The sequence below is a fragment of the Rhinolophus sinicus genome, chromosome 17 (assembly GCF_057876585.1).
Source record: "Rhinolophus sinicus isolate RSI-liver-muscle chromosome 17, RSI-T2T, whole genome shotgun sequence".
In the NCBI taxonomy this organism is placed as follows: Eukaryota; Metazoa; Chordata; class Mammalia; order Chiroptera; family Rhinolophidae; genus Rhinolophus; species Rhinolophus sinicus.
In genome coordinates, this window is record NC_142517.1 from 213447599 (window position 1) to 213462944 (window position 15346).

The 15346-nt window shown below is 53.1% G+C and overlaps 1 protein-coding gene and 2 long non-coding RNA genes across 4 annotated transcripts; 2 read left to right on the forward strand and 1 right to left on the reverse strand.

The window, feature by feature from the left end:
- Positions 1-1398: 1398 nt before the first annotated feature.
- On the reverse strand, positions 1399-10511 carry DTYMK (deoxythymidylate kinase). 2 transcript variants are annotated; one of them, XM_074316632.2, is made up of 5 exons: positions 10301-10511; positions 9121-9229; positions 6718-6808; positions 5071-5196; positions 1399-1724 (listed from the first exon to the last, which is right to left on the reverse strand). In XM_074316632.2, exons 1-5 carry the CDS (start codon positions 10428-10430, stop codon positions 1614-1616), a joined length of 567 nt encoding a protein of 188 aa, XP_074172733.1. In that variant the 5' UTR covers positions 10431-10511; the 3' UTR covers positions 1399-1613. The 2 variants fall into 2 exon arrangements, with proteins under 2 accessions (XP_074172733.1, XP_019567212.2); XM_019711653.3 differs by having other exon boundaries at positions 5071-5268; positions 10301-10508.
- Positions 10512-10667: 156 nt separating this feature from the next.
- Positions 10668-13104, forward strand: LOC148754926 (uncharacterized). The gene is made up of 3 exons (XR_016019519.1): positions 10668-11098; positions 11281-11363; positions 12239-13104. It is a non-coding gene; the product is annotated as an uncharacterized LOC148754926 (long non-coding RNA).
- A 72-nt stretch (positions 13105-13176) lies between these two features.
- On the forward strand, positions 13177-13813 carry LOC109439207 (uncharacterized). Its single transcript, XR_002136467.3, has 2 exons — positions 13177-13305; positions 13676-13813. It is a non-coding gene; the product is annotated as an uncharacterized LOC109439207 (long non-coding RNA).
- The last annotated feature ends 1533 nt before the right edge of the window (positions 13814-15346 follow it).

Genomic DNA, 15346 nt, shown 5'->3' on the forward strand with positions numbered 1-15346 from the left:
GACCTCTTCAGGGAGACACCACAGCCAGTGGAGACAAGGTTCCCGAGGACACAGCCCCTCGGCCACGCCTGCCCGCAACCCTGGCTGGCCGATGTCACAGCAGTGCTGTTTGTGAAGTTTGCTGACTTGGAGATGGGACTGTTTCTGCCCCTGCCCAGCCCTACCACCAGCTGTAGGGTTCTGCTCAGCCCTGGGCTCTGACCCCACAGCCAAGCCCTGACAGGGTGGTCTGTACTGCAGCCTTTACCCCACCCCACCGACTGGGCCAGAGAAAGATCTAGTGGTTTCCAGCCCAGCTGTGGCTGCAGGCTCCACCCGGCTGTTGTCCTGTCCTGAGTGCCTGGGACACAGCCCGACCTCTCGCTGAGCGCCAGCTGGGCCCACCCCAGTGACCCTGACGTGTCCAGAGGCAGATAAACTACTGCTGTCAGGTCTGAGAAACCAATCCCATGTTCCCCTTTCACTGCACAGCACGGGGCCCTGGTGATGTCACCAGGCCATCCCTGCAGGTGATCCTGGGGCTGTTTTAATGGAAATGGTTAACTGTGCAAACCCTCATCTCTCACTCAATTGTGGGTCCTCGAACTCCGACCTGGAGTGTCTGCCACATGGTCTGGGTCGACGTAACCAGGACTTGCAGAGGTACCGACCCTGAGGCCACCCTGCTCCCATCAGCAGAGCTGCAGGGAGCTCCTCAAACCCTCACGTCCCCAGGACTGTTCTCCTGACCTTATTGTGACTGAGTGTGCAGATACTGGCTGTCCTCACCTGTTTCTTGTGTCCTCAAGGTGCTGCAAGGGACCGGGACCCAGGGCTGGACAGCCTGGGCCCATCCTGGCCCCACACCTACTGAGTGACCGAGGACACGACAGGCAGCCTGTCTGTGGAACCCAGACAAGAGCAGACCCGCCTGGTTTGGGGAAGCCGGGGACCTGGGTGCTGCTGGTCACAGCCCCGGTCAGAACTGTTGGGACACTTCCAGCTCAGTTTCTAGCGAGGGCCCAGAACCCAGTCTCCTGGCCTCAGCAGGAAGGGTGCTGAGACTGCAGCCTGGGCCCCCAGGAACCCCACCTGCCATCACTGCAGCCTCTGTACTGCCGTCTGCCGGTGGGTGCTGCTAATCATTCCGTCGCAGAGCTGCTGAAAATGGGGTGCAGTGAAGTTACGCTCCTGGCACTTTGGGCCACAACAGAAGACCAGCCAAGCTGGCATCAGCTGTGTTTAGATGAGACAGGCGTCACAGCACTGGGACATGGCCGGCGAGGGCCCAGCGAGGCCAGCATATCAGGCGCTCGGGACCCACAGTGGGAACCACAGACAAGGCTGGGGGGGTGTCCAGAGGCTCTCTGCCTCGAGCAAGTGTGGCCCCACTGCCACAGAGGAATGAGGCCCCCGCAGCATGTTTCCAAGTTAACTTTATTGGTACCTGTGAGAAATCCCCCCCGTGTGGATGAGCTGCTTAGATGTGGCTCATCCTGCGGTGAGAAGCCCGTCTCCAGGCTGAGGGCAGAGGGAAGCTGCTGACGGGCTGAGCCGGTTCCGCTTGTCTTGGGCGCTCAGCCAGCGTGGCCCGCCTCGCACGCGTGCAGGGAGGGGACGCGGTCCCTCTGTGCCTATGTCCATAGCTCCTCCAGCGGCCTGTGCATGGCGGCCTGGATGGTGTCCTCACATAGCTCATGGATTTCCTTGTGGACATCTTCGATGCTTCTGGAAGCGTCGACCACCTGTTCCCAGGGAGAAGGAAGAGGGTCGTTAGCACTTTGCACTGTTCTCAGTGAAGGGTTCTGGAGCTGGGTTCTGGAAAGGCAGCGCAGTTCCTCGGGGATCCTTCACCCACATCCTTCTCTGATCCTTGACCGCAGCGGGCAACGGTGGGCTCTGCTTGTGTCCTCGGGACGAAGCTGCCCCTGACCCCTGCGGCGGCCCAGTCCCGCTCCCGAGGACACCTGCCTCTCCCCACAGCCTGCACAGCAGCTCCTGCTCAGGCCACACTCCAGCACCCTGGGGTCTAAACCCTGCCCTGCCTGGGCACAGGGTTTTGCCCTGGCTGCCAGGCGGACGGAGCGGTGTTCTCATGTGAAATGCTGCCCCCTCACGGACAGCACGAAGACCTGCGTCACCAAGGGAGCCAGCCAAGAGAAGCTGGTCTCCAGTGGCGGGAGGACAGGCCCAAGGCCTCTGCCACTGCCAGTCAGGGAGAAGGCGGAGCACTCAGCCCAGGCCAAGAACAGCGTCTGGAAAAGCTCCTGGAAAGACACCCTTCCTCCTGAGGTTCCTGACAGACCTATGTAAAAACAACAGGCACTTCCTCCAGATCCCGAGACCACAGACAAGGGCCACTTCCTGAGGGTCACCTCGCTGGCCACGGGTCCAGCCACGAAGCTCTTGCACAGCACCACCCCCAGCGGCGCAGTGGCCGGCTAGCCCCACACTGCAGCCTGGGGGCATGGTCCTCTGTGGGCTGGGGAGCAGCAACACCCAGTGGCAGTGAGCACCCCGGGTGCCCAGGTGTCCATTTCCCACCTTCCTGCGAAAGGGAACCAGGGCCCCCTAGGGAAGCGGCCGACTCCGGAGCTGGGCTGGGCGTGTGCAGGATGACCCAGAGGTCTTAACACACCAGGAGCAGGAAGTGCCCAAAAGGGGGGAACCTATCATATCAGGGTGCTGGAGCTGGTGTGAAGGGGCGGGTGCCTGTTGGCCAGACCGGGGGCAATATGGACATCAAATAAACAGTGAACATGACGGGGCTGCTAAATAAAACAGAAAAACATGAGTCTCTACAGATAGAAACACATAAATACACTGCCAGTCTGATGAGCATGAGATGTTTACGTCTCAGAGAAACTCCCCGCGAAGTACTTACTAAATCACAGAGGGAAAAACAGCCCCTTCACTGTGGAGAAGCCTGGCAGGTACCACCATAGCCAAGCAGTCAAAGTGAACAGCCCCAGGAGCGGGACCGACTAACACTGTACGCCACATGACAGGACGCGCGACAACCCAGCACCCCTCTGTGCCACCCTGCCAAAGACACACGACCTAAATCCAATCACGGGGGAACAGCAAAACCCATCTGAGACTCACCTACTGGTATCCGCTGTCATCTTCAAAAATGTCAGGGTCGTGAAAGTCATGGGCTGGACACCAGTGATGTGACTGCGGTCTGGGTCCCGTTATAATGGACACTCGTGGAGCCAATAAGAGAACCTGAACGGGGCCTGGAGGCCAGACAGTGGGAATGGGCCCGCGTTAATGCCTCCACTTGAGTTATGTAGGAATTGCCAAGTCCCCAGCAGTGAGCGGGTATAGGTACTAATTCTGAAATGGCCCTGGGAAAGTTTTTTGTACTGTACTTGCAACTTTTATGCATGTTTCTTATTGCTTGAAAAATGTGCAAAAGAATTCTAATAAATATAAAATTTCAGATAAACAAAAGCTGAGAATTCTACATCAGGAGACCTGCCGTACAAGAAACATTCAAGGACATTCTCAAGGCTGAGAGAGACGACTGAAACAGAAGCTCAGGGGTGGTGACCTGGGAGGAGAGGGCGCTTTTCTCTGCCTCTTCCCGATTCACACCCCGCATTCTATACTTTCTTGCCTTGCTCCTTGTAGATGTTGAAATGTGTTATCAATGAGAATACATAACTGAAACCATGTAGAATCACCGGGACAGAGAGAAGACCCTCAGCATTTGGCATGGCGCAACCCAGCACAGATGAAGGTCGTGTGTCTTTGGCGGGTGGCACAGAGGGGTGCTGGGTTGTCGCGCGTCCTGTCACGTTGCGTCCTGTCGCGCTCCTGGGGCTGTTCACTTTGACTGCTTGGCTAAGGTGGTACCTGCCAGGCTTCTCCACAGCGAAGGGGCTGTTTTTCCCTCTGTGATTTAGTAAGTACTTTACTCTGAGACACGTAAACATCTCATGCTCATCAGACTAGCAGTGTATCTATATGTTTCTATCTGTACAGACATGTTTTTCTGTTTTATTCACATCTGCGCCTTGCTGACCTTCCCTTCAGGGAGGAAGGACCCTTCCTCACCCCCCCAAACATGATGTGTGCTCAGCACTGACCTGAGCATGAGACAGGGACGCAAGGTCAGGGAGCAAGCTGTACCACAAAGGAGCCCAAGGAAGTTGCCTGGTGGACTGCACAGAGGTGGGACGGCCACCCGCATAAGGCAGATGAGGTTCAAAGCCAACACCTTACCCTTCCACAGAGCAGCGAGGACACAGCACGGTGCTGGCAGTGGATGCTGGCAGTAGGAAAGAAAGGCCGTGTCCACGTGCCCAGGGCAGGCACCTGGCACCACCTAAGCCCCGCCTCTGGCTGCGCTGGGGCAAAGGTGGGCCCAGCCACTAGGGTGTGCTCGAGAGAAGGTGGTGCTGGGCCGAGGCGCACGCAGGGCCAGCTTTGCATCTGGGAGGAAGGGTCACATCCTGCAGCAAGGGTGACTCAAGGGCGCACAGGGAGGTGGCCGAGCACAACCGTGGTGGGACCTGTGTCCATGGGGACATGTGTGTGAGGCGCGTCTGTAGGGGACATGTCCATCGGGGGGCGTGTTGGGCGCCGGAGCATCCAGCAGAATGAGGAGCCGTCTTGCGCCTGGAACTCAGTGTGGACACAGGCGCGCCCATGACCCCAACACCGGAAGAACACTGGGGGCTGACCCCCAGAACAGACAAGGCCCACCTTCCGCTGAGATTATGTAAAAGCAGACAATAAGCTAAAGTGTTCCTCTTCCAATAGAAATGGCAGGTAAAGCAAGGTGTGACTCAGGGATTTCCTGTTCTGGGTGACAAGGTCCCGTGGCTAAACCAGGACAGAGACTCTGCAAAGGGCCCCAGCACGCAGGGCTGCTGCTTCCATGTTGGTCCCTGCCAAGCTCTTCCCGACTCTCCCACAGGCACACAGTGCCCACGCTGCAAGAAACCCACCACCGACTTGTGGGTGCCAGTACCCCGAGGGACGCCCAGCAGCGCGGCTCGGGTCGGCTCAGCTGCGGGAGCTGGCAGGGCCGGGAGCTGGCAGGGCTGGCAGCTGCTTCCCGAAGGCCCCAGGTGAACTCACCCTCCAGTTCAGAGTCTTGTCCCCCATGAGCTGCCCGAAGCTCTGCAGCGCCCGCTTCTGGAATGACCCATTCTCATAGCGCTCGTGGCCAAACTCTCCCCGCTTGGCGGCCTCTGCCAGCCGCACCTGCAGGAACACGACCAGGTCGGGCTTGGGGAGGCCCACGTCTGGCTGCTTGCACCAGTGCAGGGAGAAGTTCTGCGGAAGGAAGCCAACAGTTAGTGGAGGAAAGTGCAACGCGCCTCATTTCCTGGTTCTGAAATTTATGGGAGGACACAAACGAGGCCGCGTTTGGTGCGATGCCAAGCAGTGAGCGTCCTCACTGGCAGTGGCTCTTTCTTTTAGGTCCCACACGGCTTCCTTTCTCCCACGCTACCTTCTTCTGTTCTGACTGGGAACACATTCAGAAGCAGACAAAGCACCACGTCCACGGGCGCGTCCCACAGCCGGGTCCTAGGCTGGTCATGCTAATGCAGCCTGCACCCTCTGGCCAGAAGAGAGCCTGAGACCCACCAGCCCTCGGTCACGTCTGCTCACCCACACGCCTGCCCGGGTGTCGTCCCCCTTCCAAAGACAGAGAGGAAGACCAACAATCCTAGAAATCCACCAACTCTAAACAGTGTCCCCATTTCTGGAGGAAAAGGTAGGGCCACGCGGCTCTGAAGGTTTAGGATTAGAGCCCAGCTGTGAGCTCAGTGCCACGCACTTGAGGACCATGCCCCGCTGAGGGCGCCTGCAAGGACAGGGACCAGCTCGTGGCGTGTTCAGTCATGTCTTGTCCCCCCTTTACAGACGGAATCTAAGCAGCCAATACTCCACAGGGGAGCGTCCTTTAAAGCAGGATTCCAGCCAGCCAGGAGGAAGAACTGGCAGAATTAAAAGATTACCATATAGCAAACCGTTCTGAATAATCACACCGAGGGCTGTCATCACAAGAGAGAGGTGACCAGACACCCTGTGCCTCTTGAAGAGAGCCCGATGCCCCCGAGGTAGGCTTGCAAAAATAAAACTCAAAACCGTTCCGGTGCAAGGAAAAAGATGGAGGAATCTGCCTATTAATACATTTAAGAGACATTTCAAGTATGGGCCTTGACTGGACTGATTCAGTCTAACGGTGAAAACTCAAGACAACTCAACTTCTGAGAGAGAACTAAGGACTTTGAACACTGACTAAATGGTGACATTATGGGTGACTGCTAACTTTTGAGGGGAAATTAAGCTATTTGGGGGTGATGGGTCACGGTGCTGGGTGGTGTATCATTTTTCTGCTGGTACCTATTTGAAACTTTCAAAATAAAAAGCACAATAAAGGGGGTTAGTGCGGTCACTGCCATTCTACCTGGGGCAGGGAGGTCAGGAAATAAAAACAGCATTGCAGACACTCGCCATCTGGTCTGAACATAAGGCACAGGATGAAAAGTTCTGACGGGACATCTTTGAAAATATGTGAAATGCATCTTCCAAGTAAAAGATAAAATTACATCTGTGAAAACAATGTCGCTACATAAAAGGTTGTTCTTCCTATGATAAAGAGCAAACTCAAAAAATATAAGGACCGTGACACTCTTAGTGGTAACACTCTTAGCTGCTTTGTGCCAGCAAGGAGAGTCACACCTGGCGTCACCCCACGGGCCCAGCAGCACTCACCTCCTTGGCGCTGGTGAAGGCGACCCCAGAAAACGCATATCTGTCCACAACGAGGGTGACACCCTGGCTCAGCTTCTCCTTAATTAATGGCCTAAAACAGAAAGTGCTTCTGAGCCACGGTCCTGGCCTCCCAGCCCCTGAACTGTTGTGCTTAAACCATTCCGACGACACAATTTGGCAGCTTAGAAACCATGCAATGAAGGTATTTGGGGCAGTGACTTGTAACATTCTTCCTAGTCAAAAAGCTCTGACCTCCTCTTTAGAAGATGCCACACAGGTACTCCCAGCACAGCCCAACATGAGAGAGACAAGGCCACTATAGACTAGCAAACATAACTGATGAAGACATGTCCACTGGGAGGTCTGCTCAGCTGTGTGGGCAGGCGCAAGGGCCAGGTTACCCAACTCGAGAAAGGAGTGAAGAGGTAGACGCAGCCCAGAAGGATGGAAGGATGCACCAATGCCCTCGGGCCTGAAAGGACAACAGGAATGAGATCCTGAGGAAGGTCTCACCCAGGTGACAGCATCCTAAGCCTTGAGAGCTTAGGATGATGAGCAGAGACAAAGGGCATGACATTAGCAAGAAGCATCGCTTGCACTTTAGGGAACCAAAGGTTGTTTGATCCCTGTGACCTGGAGAAGCTCATAGAAGGGGGGAGAGGGGAACGCATACACCTGCAACAGCGAGATGCTGTCTTCATCACAGCATTACTTGTAATTGCAAACTATTAAAAACCTACCCATTCTGCAAAAGCAAATATGGTGCATGCACAAGAGTGATGCACCTGTGAAGAATGATGTCTGTAAGCAGAATAAACGACCTGACGTGTTGCCAATAAACAAAGTACAAACAAGTATGTATCATCAGCTACCTTTTGTACAAGAAAGGTGAGGACACATACACACCTGCTTCTTCTGTAAAAAAATCAGGGAAAATGTTACCCATGGGGAGGGCAGGAGTGGGACAGGAGGATGGGCAGGGCAGTGGACCTTTTTGTATGCTTTTGACTTGAACCGTTTAATATACGTATTCAAAAACTGAATCAACAAAGATGGAGGAAAACTACCCTAAAATTGTAGAGTCAAATGAACCTCACCATATCCCACATGAACACACAGGGAAGGGGAAAAACTGCACCAAGACGTTTGATCACACTCTGTACCCTTGTCCTGAAATCCTGTTATACCCAAAAGTAAGTTATCAGAAAATGAGGCCTGGGAATACATCAAATGGACACAGGAGCCAGCCTGAAGACTCCACAAGCCAAACTTCCAACAATCTAAACATCAAAACAAATGACAGCAGTGGCTTATGACCACTCAGTAAAGACCCGTTTTGAGTCCACACTGATAATGGATGGATAGGATGGGGAAGGAAGAATGCAACTAATAAATGGAGAAAGAATGATGGAATTAGAAAATCACCGTATGAAACCATGACTGACTCAGGCAGGGTATTAATGAGTGACAAGGAAGGGGTTCCATGTACTTTTGTGGTATCCCTTTTAGCTGTTGACAACAGGAAAGACAGTCACTTAGTGGGAAAGCCTGGCAAGCTCCTCTTCACACATGATGAGGGCCCCACTGCTGGGCCTCCCTTCTGGCAGCATCTCCTACGGGGGACCTAATGTCACGTCCCTTCTGTGTTATTCCTGCCCAAAGTGAAGCGAAACACAGCATTGTATGAAACAAATGCCCTGTAATTTTTAAGAGTGAGCAAATAATGAAGCAAAATGTTACTAATAGGTGAAACTTGGTGAAGGGCAGGCATATGGGAATTTTTGGTACTATTCTTAACATTTCCAGTTGATTGAAATGATTTCAAGGGCCACTGTGAGTGAGCTGCACCCTTTAAAAAAAAAAAAAGGATCTGGGCAGAACCGGAGAGTGTTAGGCCCATTCTGGGGAGAAGCTGCTGAAAATATACACCTTAGTCAGGCAATAACAGGTAAATGTTACTAAAGAGGGAATCTACTAAGATAATATAAAACAAAAAGGGGGTGGGAGAGGATAAAACACCAACCAAAATTGGTTCATCAATTGTAACAAATGTGACAGTCATCAAAGACAGAAATAACAAAAACTGAGGGGAGCAGGAAGGAAGAGACAGGGGTGTGGGGGAACTGTACTTTTTAATCAGTTTTTCTGTACACCTAATGCTACCTAAAAAAAAAGTCTATTAATTACAAATGGGGGTGGGCAGGAGGAAGAGGAAGCATCGACTGGTGCTCTCAGGGAAGTACACAGCTGTGCGCTCTCTGGTCACAGGACTGGAAAGAACCTGTACAGACACAGCCTGCAGCATCAGTCACCAGTGTGCACAACCCTCAGCAGCATTCCCCTCTGGAACCTCAGGAGGGAGCCAGGCATGCGGGGGGCAGGGTGGAAGGGCAGTGCTTTTACACATGCTCCCAGCGGTTCGCAGAGAAGAGCAGGTGTACTGAGTGGTCCTCCACCTCACTCTTCTTTTCCAAGTAAGAACTCAGAAGCTTGCCGATTTCAGTTGATCTTTCTGAAAAGAGAGACACACAAAAGCAAGGTCAGGCTTTCCATCTACATTAGAATATAGTTTGGGCTGAACTTCTGGTCCTGGACTCAGGTCTAAGTTTGTTTTATTTTACTGCATTTCTGGACAGCTTCAGACCTCCCGTGAAGCTTTAGGGGTTTCCCTGAGAAAAGGCAGCAGGACGCAGACACACTGGGACCAAGATGCTTCAGGTGAAAGGAACTCAGATAGAAAGCAGTTACCTCAAAGGAAGCATTTATAAGATGTGTAGATGGGTTGGCTTAAAGATCAGAACACTAAATATTCAAAAAGGCGTTTTCCCCATTTCCCTATCCGGGTTTTGTAAGCCTTAAGCTGTCTCCTGATCATTTAACATTGAACTTTTAATAAGCACTCTCAAGCTCAATGTTTTACTTTAAAAACATCACAAAATTCAGAGGTCAAACGTGTATCCAAAAAACAAAACAAACAAAACAGACCTGGATTACAAAACAGCACCAGGAAACTTTGGGGGGGGGGGGGGTGACAGACGTACAGTCAATGCCTTGACTGTGAAAAGTTCCACGGATGTATAACCATGTCGAAGCTCATCAAACTGTACACCTTAAACATGTGCACTTCATTGTACACCAACTAGAGATCAGCAGAGCTGCACAAAAATACACGCACAGATGCAGCAGAAGCGAGTGATACCGGACGCGGCGACCACTGGGAACAGACGTTTCGAAGGCGGTGCACACACGCGGCCACCACCGAGCTCCACGCCAGTCGTCTGTCAGACAAACCAAAGTACGGCCGGGGGCACGACGGGGCCTCCGTGCCCTCGTCCGCAGCTGACTCCGGATGAGGCACCCCCACCCTGGCGCTCCGTCGGGGAGGAACCGGACTGGGCGAGAGCGCGGCCGCGCGTTCGCTCGCGAGGACCCCCGGCCGCGGCCGCCCCCGGCCCCTCGGGCGGTGCCTCAAGCCCCGGCCCCTCGGCGTCCCATCCAGTCCCCGGTTCCCGCGTCCTCCCGGCCTTCTGGCCCAGGCCCCTGGCCCCCGCCACCCGGCCTTTCCCGCGCGCGCGCCACCCACCCGGGAAGCGGAGCAGCTCCGCGCGGTGCCCGGCGGCGCACAGCGCGGACACCAGCTTGCGGCTCTGCGTGCTCTTCCCGGCGCGGTCCACACCCTCCAGCACGATGAGCGCCCCACGCCGGCCCGCCATCGCCCGCTTTCGGGCGCCCGCCAAAACCCCGCGTCGCCACGCCGCCGCGTCGCCACGCCGCCTCCCGGCGCCCCCATTGGCCGTCGGCCGCGGCGCGCGGGGACGGCCTGAAACGGGCGGGCGGCGGCGGCGCGCACTGCGATTGGCTGGCAGTTCCCAGCGTTGGCCGGATTAGCTAAGACTGAGCCGGGGGCGGGACGAGGGCGGCTGGTCGCACCGCCTCTTCCGGCGGAGGCCGCGCCTTCGGCCCGGGTGTTTCGCGCGGGCCGCTCTCCTGTCTCGCACAGGGGCAGGCGGGCGGCGGCGCGTGAGCTGAGGGCTGAGGGCCGGGCCGCGGGAGGCGGGCGGCGAGTCGGCGGCGAGTTGCGGCGGAAGCGCGGCGCAGGCCGCGGGCGCACTGTCCCTCCCTCCGGAGCGGGCGGTCCAGCTCCTGCTGCGCCGGGGCCGCTGCCGCTTGGACTGTGTCCTGCGGGGGGGAGAGGCCGTCTGCACACTGGCCACGCGACAGCCCTGGGAAAGCACGGGATTGTCGCTCAGTCCTAAAGCACGGACTGCAAAGCTCTGAGGGTCCCATTCCCAAAGACAACGTGTGCAAACTCACAGGGACACGGGAGAGAAGCGGGCCGTGCTTTCAGCTCGGGCTCCCACGCCTGTGGACGTGGGTAACGGTGAGGACGGGGTCAACGGTCCACGTCGTGGGGAGGCGGAAAGCGTTTCGTCTGACACGAGCCCCGGGCTTCTAGAACTCGCTGAGTAATGTTTGCTGTTATTATCTGAGGGACATCTGGGCTGCTGGGCATTTTTCAGGTGAGACTGCGCAGTTGGAAGGATTTCGTGCCTTTTCTCCCAGGACACTTCCCACGTGAGGATCCCGCCTTCCTGACGGCATCGAACCCAAGTCATCTCCAGAGGCTCTCGGCCAAATGCTATCAGGTGGGGTCAGGACTCCAACAGACTTTGGGTGGACACATTCTGCCCATAACAAGCTTGGAAGTACATTTCACAGGATTTCTTCTGTGATACTGGTTTAGGGTTTGCGGATGAGAGGCACTGGCACAAAATTTGGAGGCCACTTTTTGGGAGGCAGTCGCAGCCAGAAATATGGTAGACATGAAATTCACGCTGTTGTCTCAGCGAGCTTTTGAGAACTACGTGCTTCTCTGCTGTAGACCAAGAGGTTGGCCCCGGCTTTCAGGTTTGAGAACGCGGTGGCTTCCTGCCAGGTCTGGAGACCACCCATTCAGCAAGCACTTGGGCTGAGTCTTTGGCAGCAGTTTCCCTGAACTTTCCTCCCCCAGTTCTTTCAGTAGCTGCCAAGGCCTAGGTGACAGTATTACCCAAGATACCTAGAGTAGCCTCATGTTTTCCTGATTGAGCCCCTCCCTGATTTGGTTTTCAGTCTTGGAAGTGCGATAGATTATGTTATTATTTCCAATTATTTGCTTCCTTCCTTGATGCTGAGCTTGGCCACATGACTCCCAGACCTGCTGCAAAGTAATCAGCTGTCAGCACATGTACAGGCAGAAGCCTTAAAAGCAGTTGTGTCCTTCGCCCACCCCACTCCTGCCTCCAGCTTGAGAACAGCATGTGCACCTTTAGGGCTGCTGTTTTCAGCCTGGATCCTGGAATGAAGATATGCAGCTGATAGGCAGCACCGGCCAGAAATAAACCGTTGTGACTCCGAGTCACAGACTTTGGGGTCCTTTGCTGCTGCCTAGTGAAAGCTCATGACACAAAGACTAGTGCTTAATGTGGCCTTGTGTAGGAAGTAATATCCTTTGATTGCTGTCTCGTTCAAACATGTCCAGCTTGCCTTCAAAAGGATGAAGGGATCAGAGAACAGAAGAGATCTAGTGTGGGACGAGTCCCAGGACAGCCTTTCACCACATCATTTGCTGAGATGGAGGGACATACGTGTACTACATCAGCTTGTGACTGCACAGCCCTCCTGCTCACCCGTGGAAACGGAGGGGGCCTGGCTGATGGGGCCTGTGTGGTGGGGGTGCCCGTTTGATCACAGAAGTTGCTAAAGTAGCACACATACAGCGGGTTTGTTACTAAGCTACAACAAGCAGTTTCGCTTCCGCCTCTGCCAACATGTCCTTCTTTCTCATCAGGATGCTTCAACTGCACCAGGAGAGTAACCCAACTGGCTGAAATCATCAAGGCCTGCAATTATCCCACAAAAGCGAAGTCCCAACCTGGCAACCAAGAACTGTTTCTTTGGCTCAGCGATGTCATGTCAAATGATGTCAACATCTTAGTAATTCTCTTAGCTTTTCCTTCCTTCTTAGCAGTCACAGGGTGGCTGCAGCATTTCCAGGCATCCAGTCCTTGCTTCGTGGCCCTGAGGTGGGCACAGGAGAGCCCTTGCAGCTGGATGTTATCTCCTGTGTGCTGTGCTGCCCTGGCCGGTCTCAGGCCCGATGCAGCGTGTGTGCCCAGTGTGAGCGCAGTCTCTTCATGCTCCCGTGGAGGCCTTCCGATCAGCAGGCGGGCACCAGGGTGCCCACTGCGTGGAGGAGATGACGGAATGCTGAGCGTGCTTGCAGACCGGTGACACAAATTTGGTCCTAAGTTGATAATTGCTGAAACTGGTTGATGGGTACCCAGGGTTCATTAGGTTCTACTTTTGTGTGTGTGAGATTTACTATTAAAAGAGAAAAGACACAAACCCTTTTACTGTCCTCAGTGTGTTGCACCTTCCGTCTCACAGGAACTGTGTCAGACATTGATACCATCCATCAACGTCCCTCTTTCAGCTGGGCCGCCACAACGAATACCACACATGGGACGACTTAAACATCAGATTTATTTTCTCACAGTTCTGGAGACTGGAAGTCCAAGATCAAGGCACCAGGAAGGTTGATGTTTGGTGAGAACTCTTCCTTTGTGTGGCAGGTGGCTGGCTGTGTCCTCACCTCGCCATTCCACTGTACAGATGTGGGGAGGGACAGAGATCTCTGGTTTCTTCTTTTTAATTACCTCTAGTCACATTGGGGGTTAGGAATTTGAACTATGAATTTTGGGGGGCTATTCATCCATAGCACTCACCTACTTTCAGAAGAAGAGACTGTGCTGGGCACATCACTGCCCTGCTAGAATCCATTTCCCAGCTCTCCTTGCACTTAGATGTGGCCAGGTGACGAAGTTACCACCAATGAAATGTGAGCAGAAGTGGCATGTGCTCCAGACAGCAGGCTGAACTTTCTCCCTCTTTCCTTCCCTGCCCTCCTTCAACCCAGCTTTGACCATAAAGATGATGGTGAGCGCTTTTGGGAGTAGACACCGTGCTGGAAGGAATCTGGGTCCCCAAGTGATGCCATGAGCATAGCTGCCTGCCCCTGGACTGTCACATAAGAGAAAATTCTGTCTTTTTTTAACCACTGCATTTGGTTGGGTTTTTTTGGTAAAGTAGCTTAGCCTTCCCTTTAAGCACTGGTTCTCAATTCGGGGACATTTTGGTTATCAAAACTTTGGTGGAGGTGCTCACAGCATCTACTGGGCAGAGGCCAGGGACGCTGCTAAATAGCACCCAAGACACAGGACAGCCCCCACAGCAGGGTATCGGGTCCAAAATGTCAGCAGAGCCGAGGCTGGGAAACCCTGCACTAGAGTGTATAGCAATGAACAGAGGTAGTAAGGCAATCAGCTCTCACTCTGGCAGCTTCAAAAACAGGGTCTCTAAGAGAATTCGGCAGTTTTCTTCTGTGAGTGAAAGACAAACTGTTATTTGGGAGAAATTATTTTCAACATATGACACACAATGGGCATGATATATGATTTATTCTCTATGATAATAGTTATTTTTTAGATGAAAGGCAAGAAGACCAATTTCTCCATGGATAATGGGTAAAGGACATGAAGAAAATTATAGAAAAACTGCAAATAGCCAACAAATCTGTGAAAACATGTTTACACTCACTTAAAATGAAATACAAATTGAAACACCAAGGTTGGTTTTTTGGTTATTTTTTTTCTATCATGTTAGCAAGGATGAAAAAGCCTGATTGAAAAAAAAAAAAAGCCTGATGAAATCGAGGGTTAACAAAAATGTAGAAACATCCTTAGTGGGGTGTCAGTTCATTTAAAAGTATCAGCACTGGGGTGGCTGGTTAGCTGAGTTGGTTAGTGTGGTACTAATAGCACCAAGGTTGCCGTTTCAATCCCCACATGGGCCACTGTGAGTTGTGCTCTCCTTAAAAAAAGAAAAAAGTATCAGCACTTAGAACATACACTACTCTTTGAGCCAGCAATACCATTTCTAAGAATATTTCCGAAAGAACAAAGGCAATGTGGTAATTAGAGATGGCTACAATCCTTGCTACTCCTCCCATTGAGAGGTGGGGTCTAATTTCCCCTCCCCTCAAATCGGGGTTGGCACTAAGGACTTGCTTGACCAATAGAATGTAGTGAGGTGATGTCTTGCGACAAGAGTCTTCTAGCTTCCACTGGGGCCTCCTGGAACTCTGGAAGCCCCGAGTGGCCACAGAAGAAGTACTACTGCCTGGGACCGCAGTGCTGGAGAGGCCACATGTAGGCACTCTGACCCAAAGTGCCTCCCAGCCACCCCAGTCATCTCTATGGTATCAAAAGGAACAGGAGAATCACCCAGCTAAGCTCTGCTGGGATGCCTTACTCATAAAAACTGTGAGCTGTAACAAAATAGTTCTTTTAAAACACTAAGTTTATTATGCAGCAATAGGTAACTGGGACATCTATATGTCCCTACCTCTATATAAACCAGTGTTGTCCAGAGCATTGCTTATAGAAACACTATACATTTGTAAGGAATTGGTTAAAGTGTGGCATAGTGACACAAAGAAATACATCTAGCAAACAAGATGAAGAATTGAGCAAAACATGGCCAGAATCCATGAAGCACATTAAGTGAAAGATGTACATAGTGAAAAAGT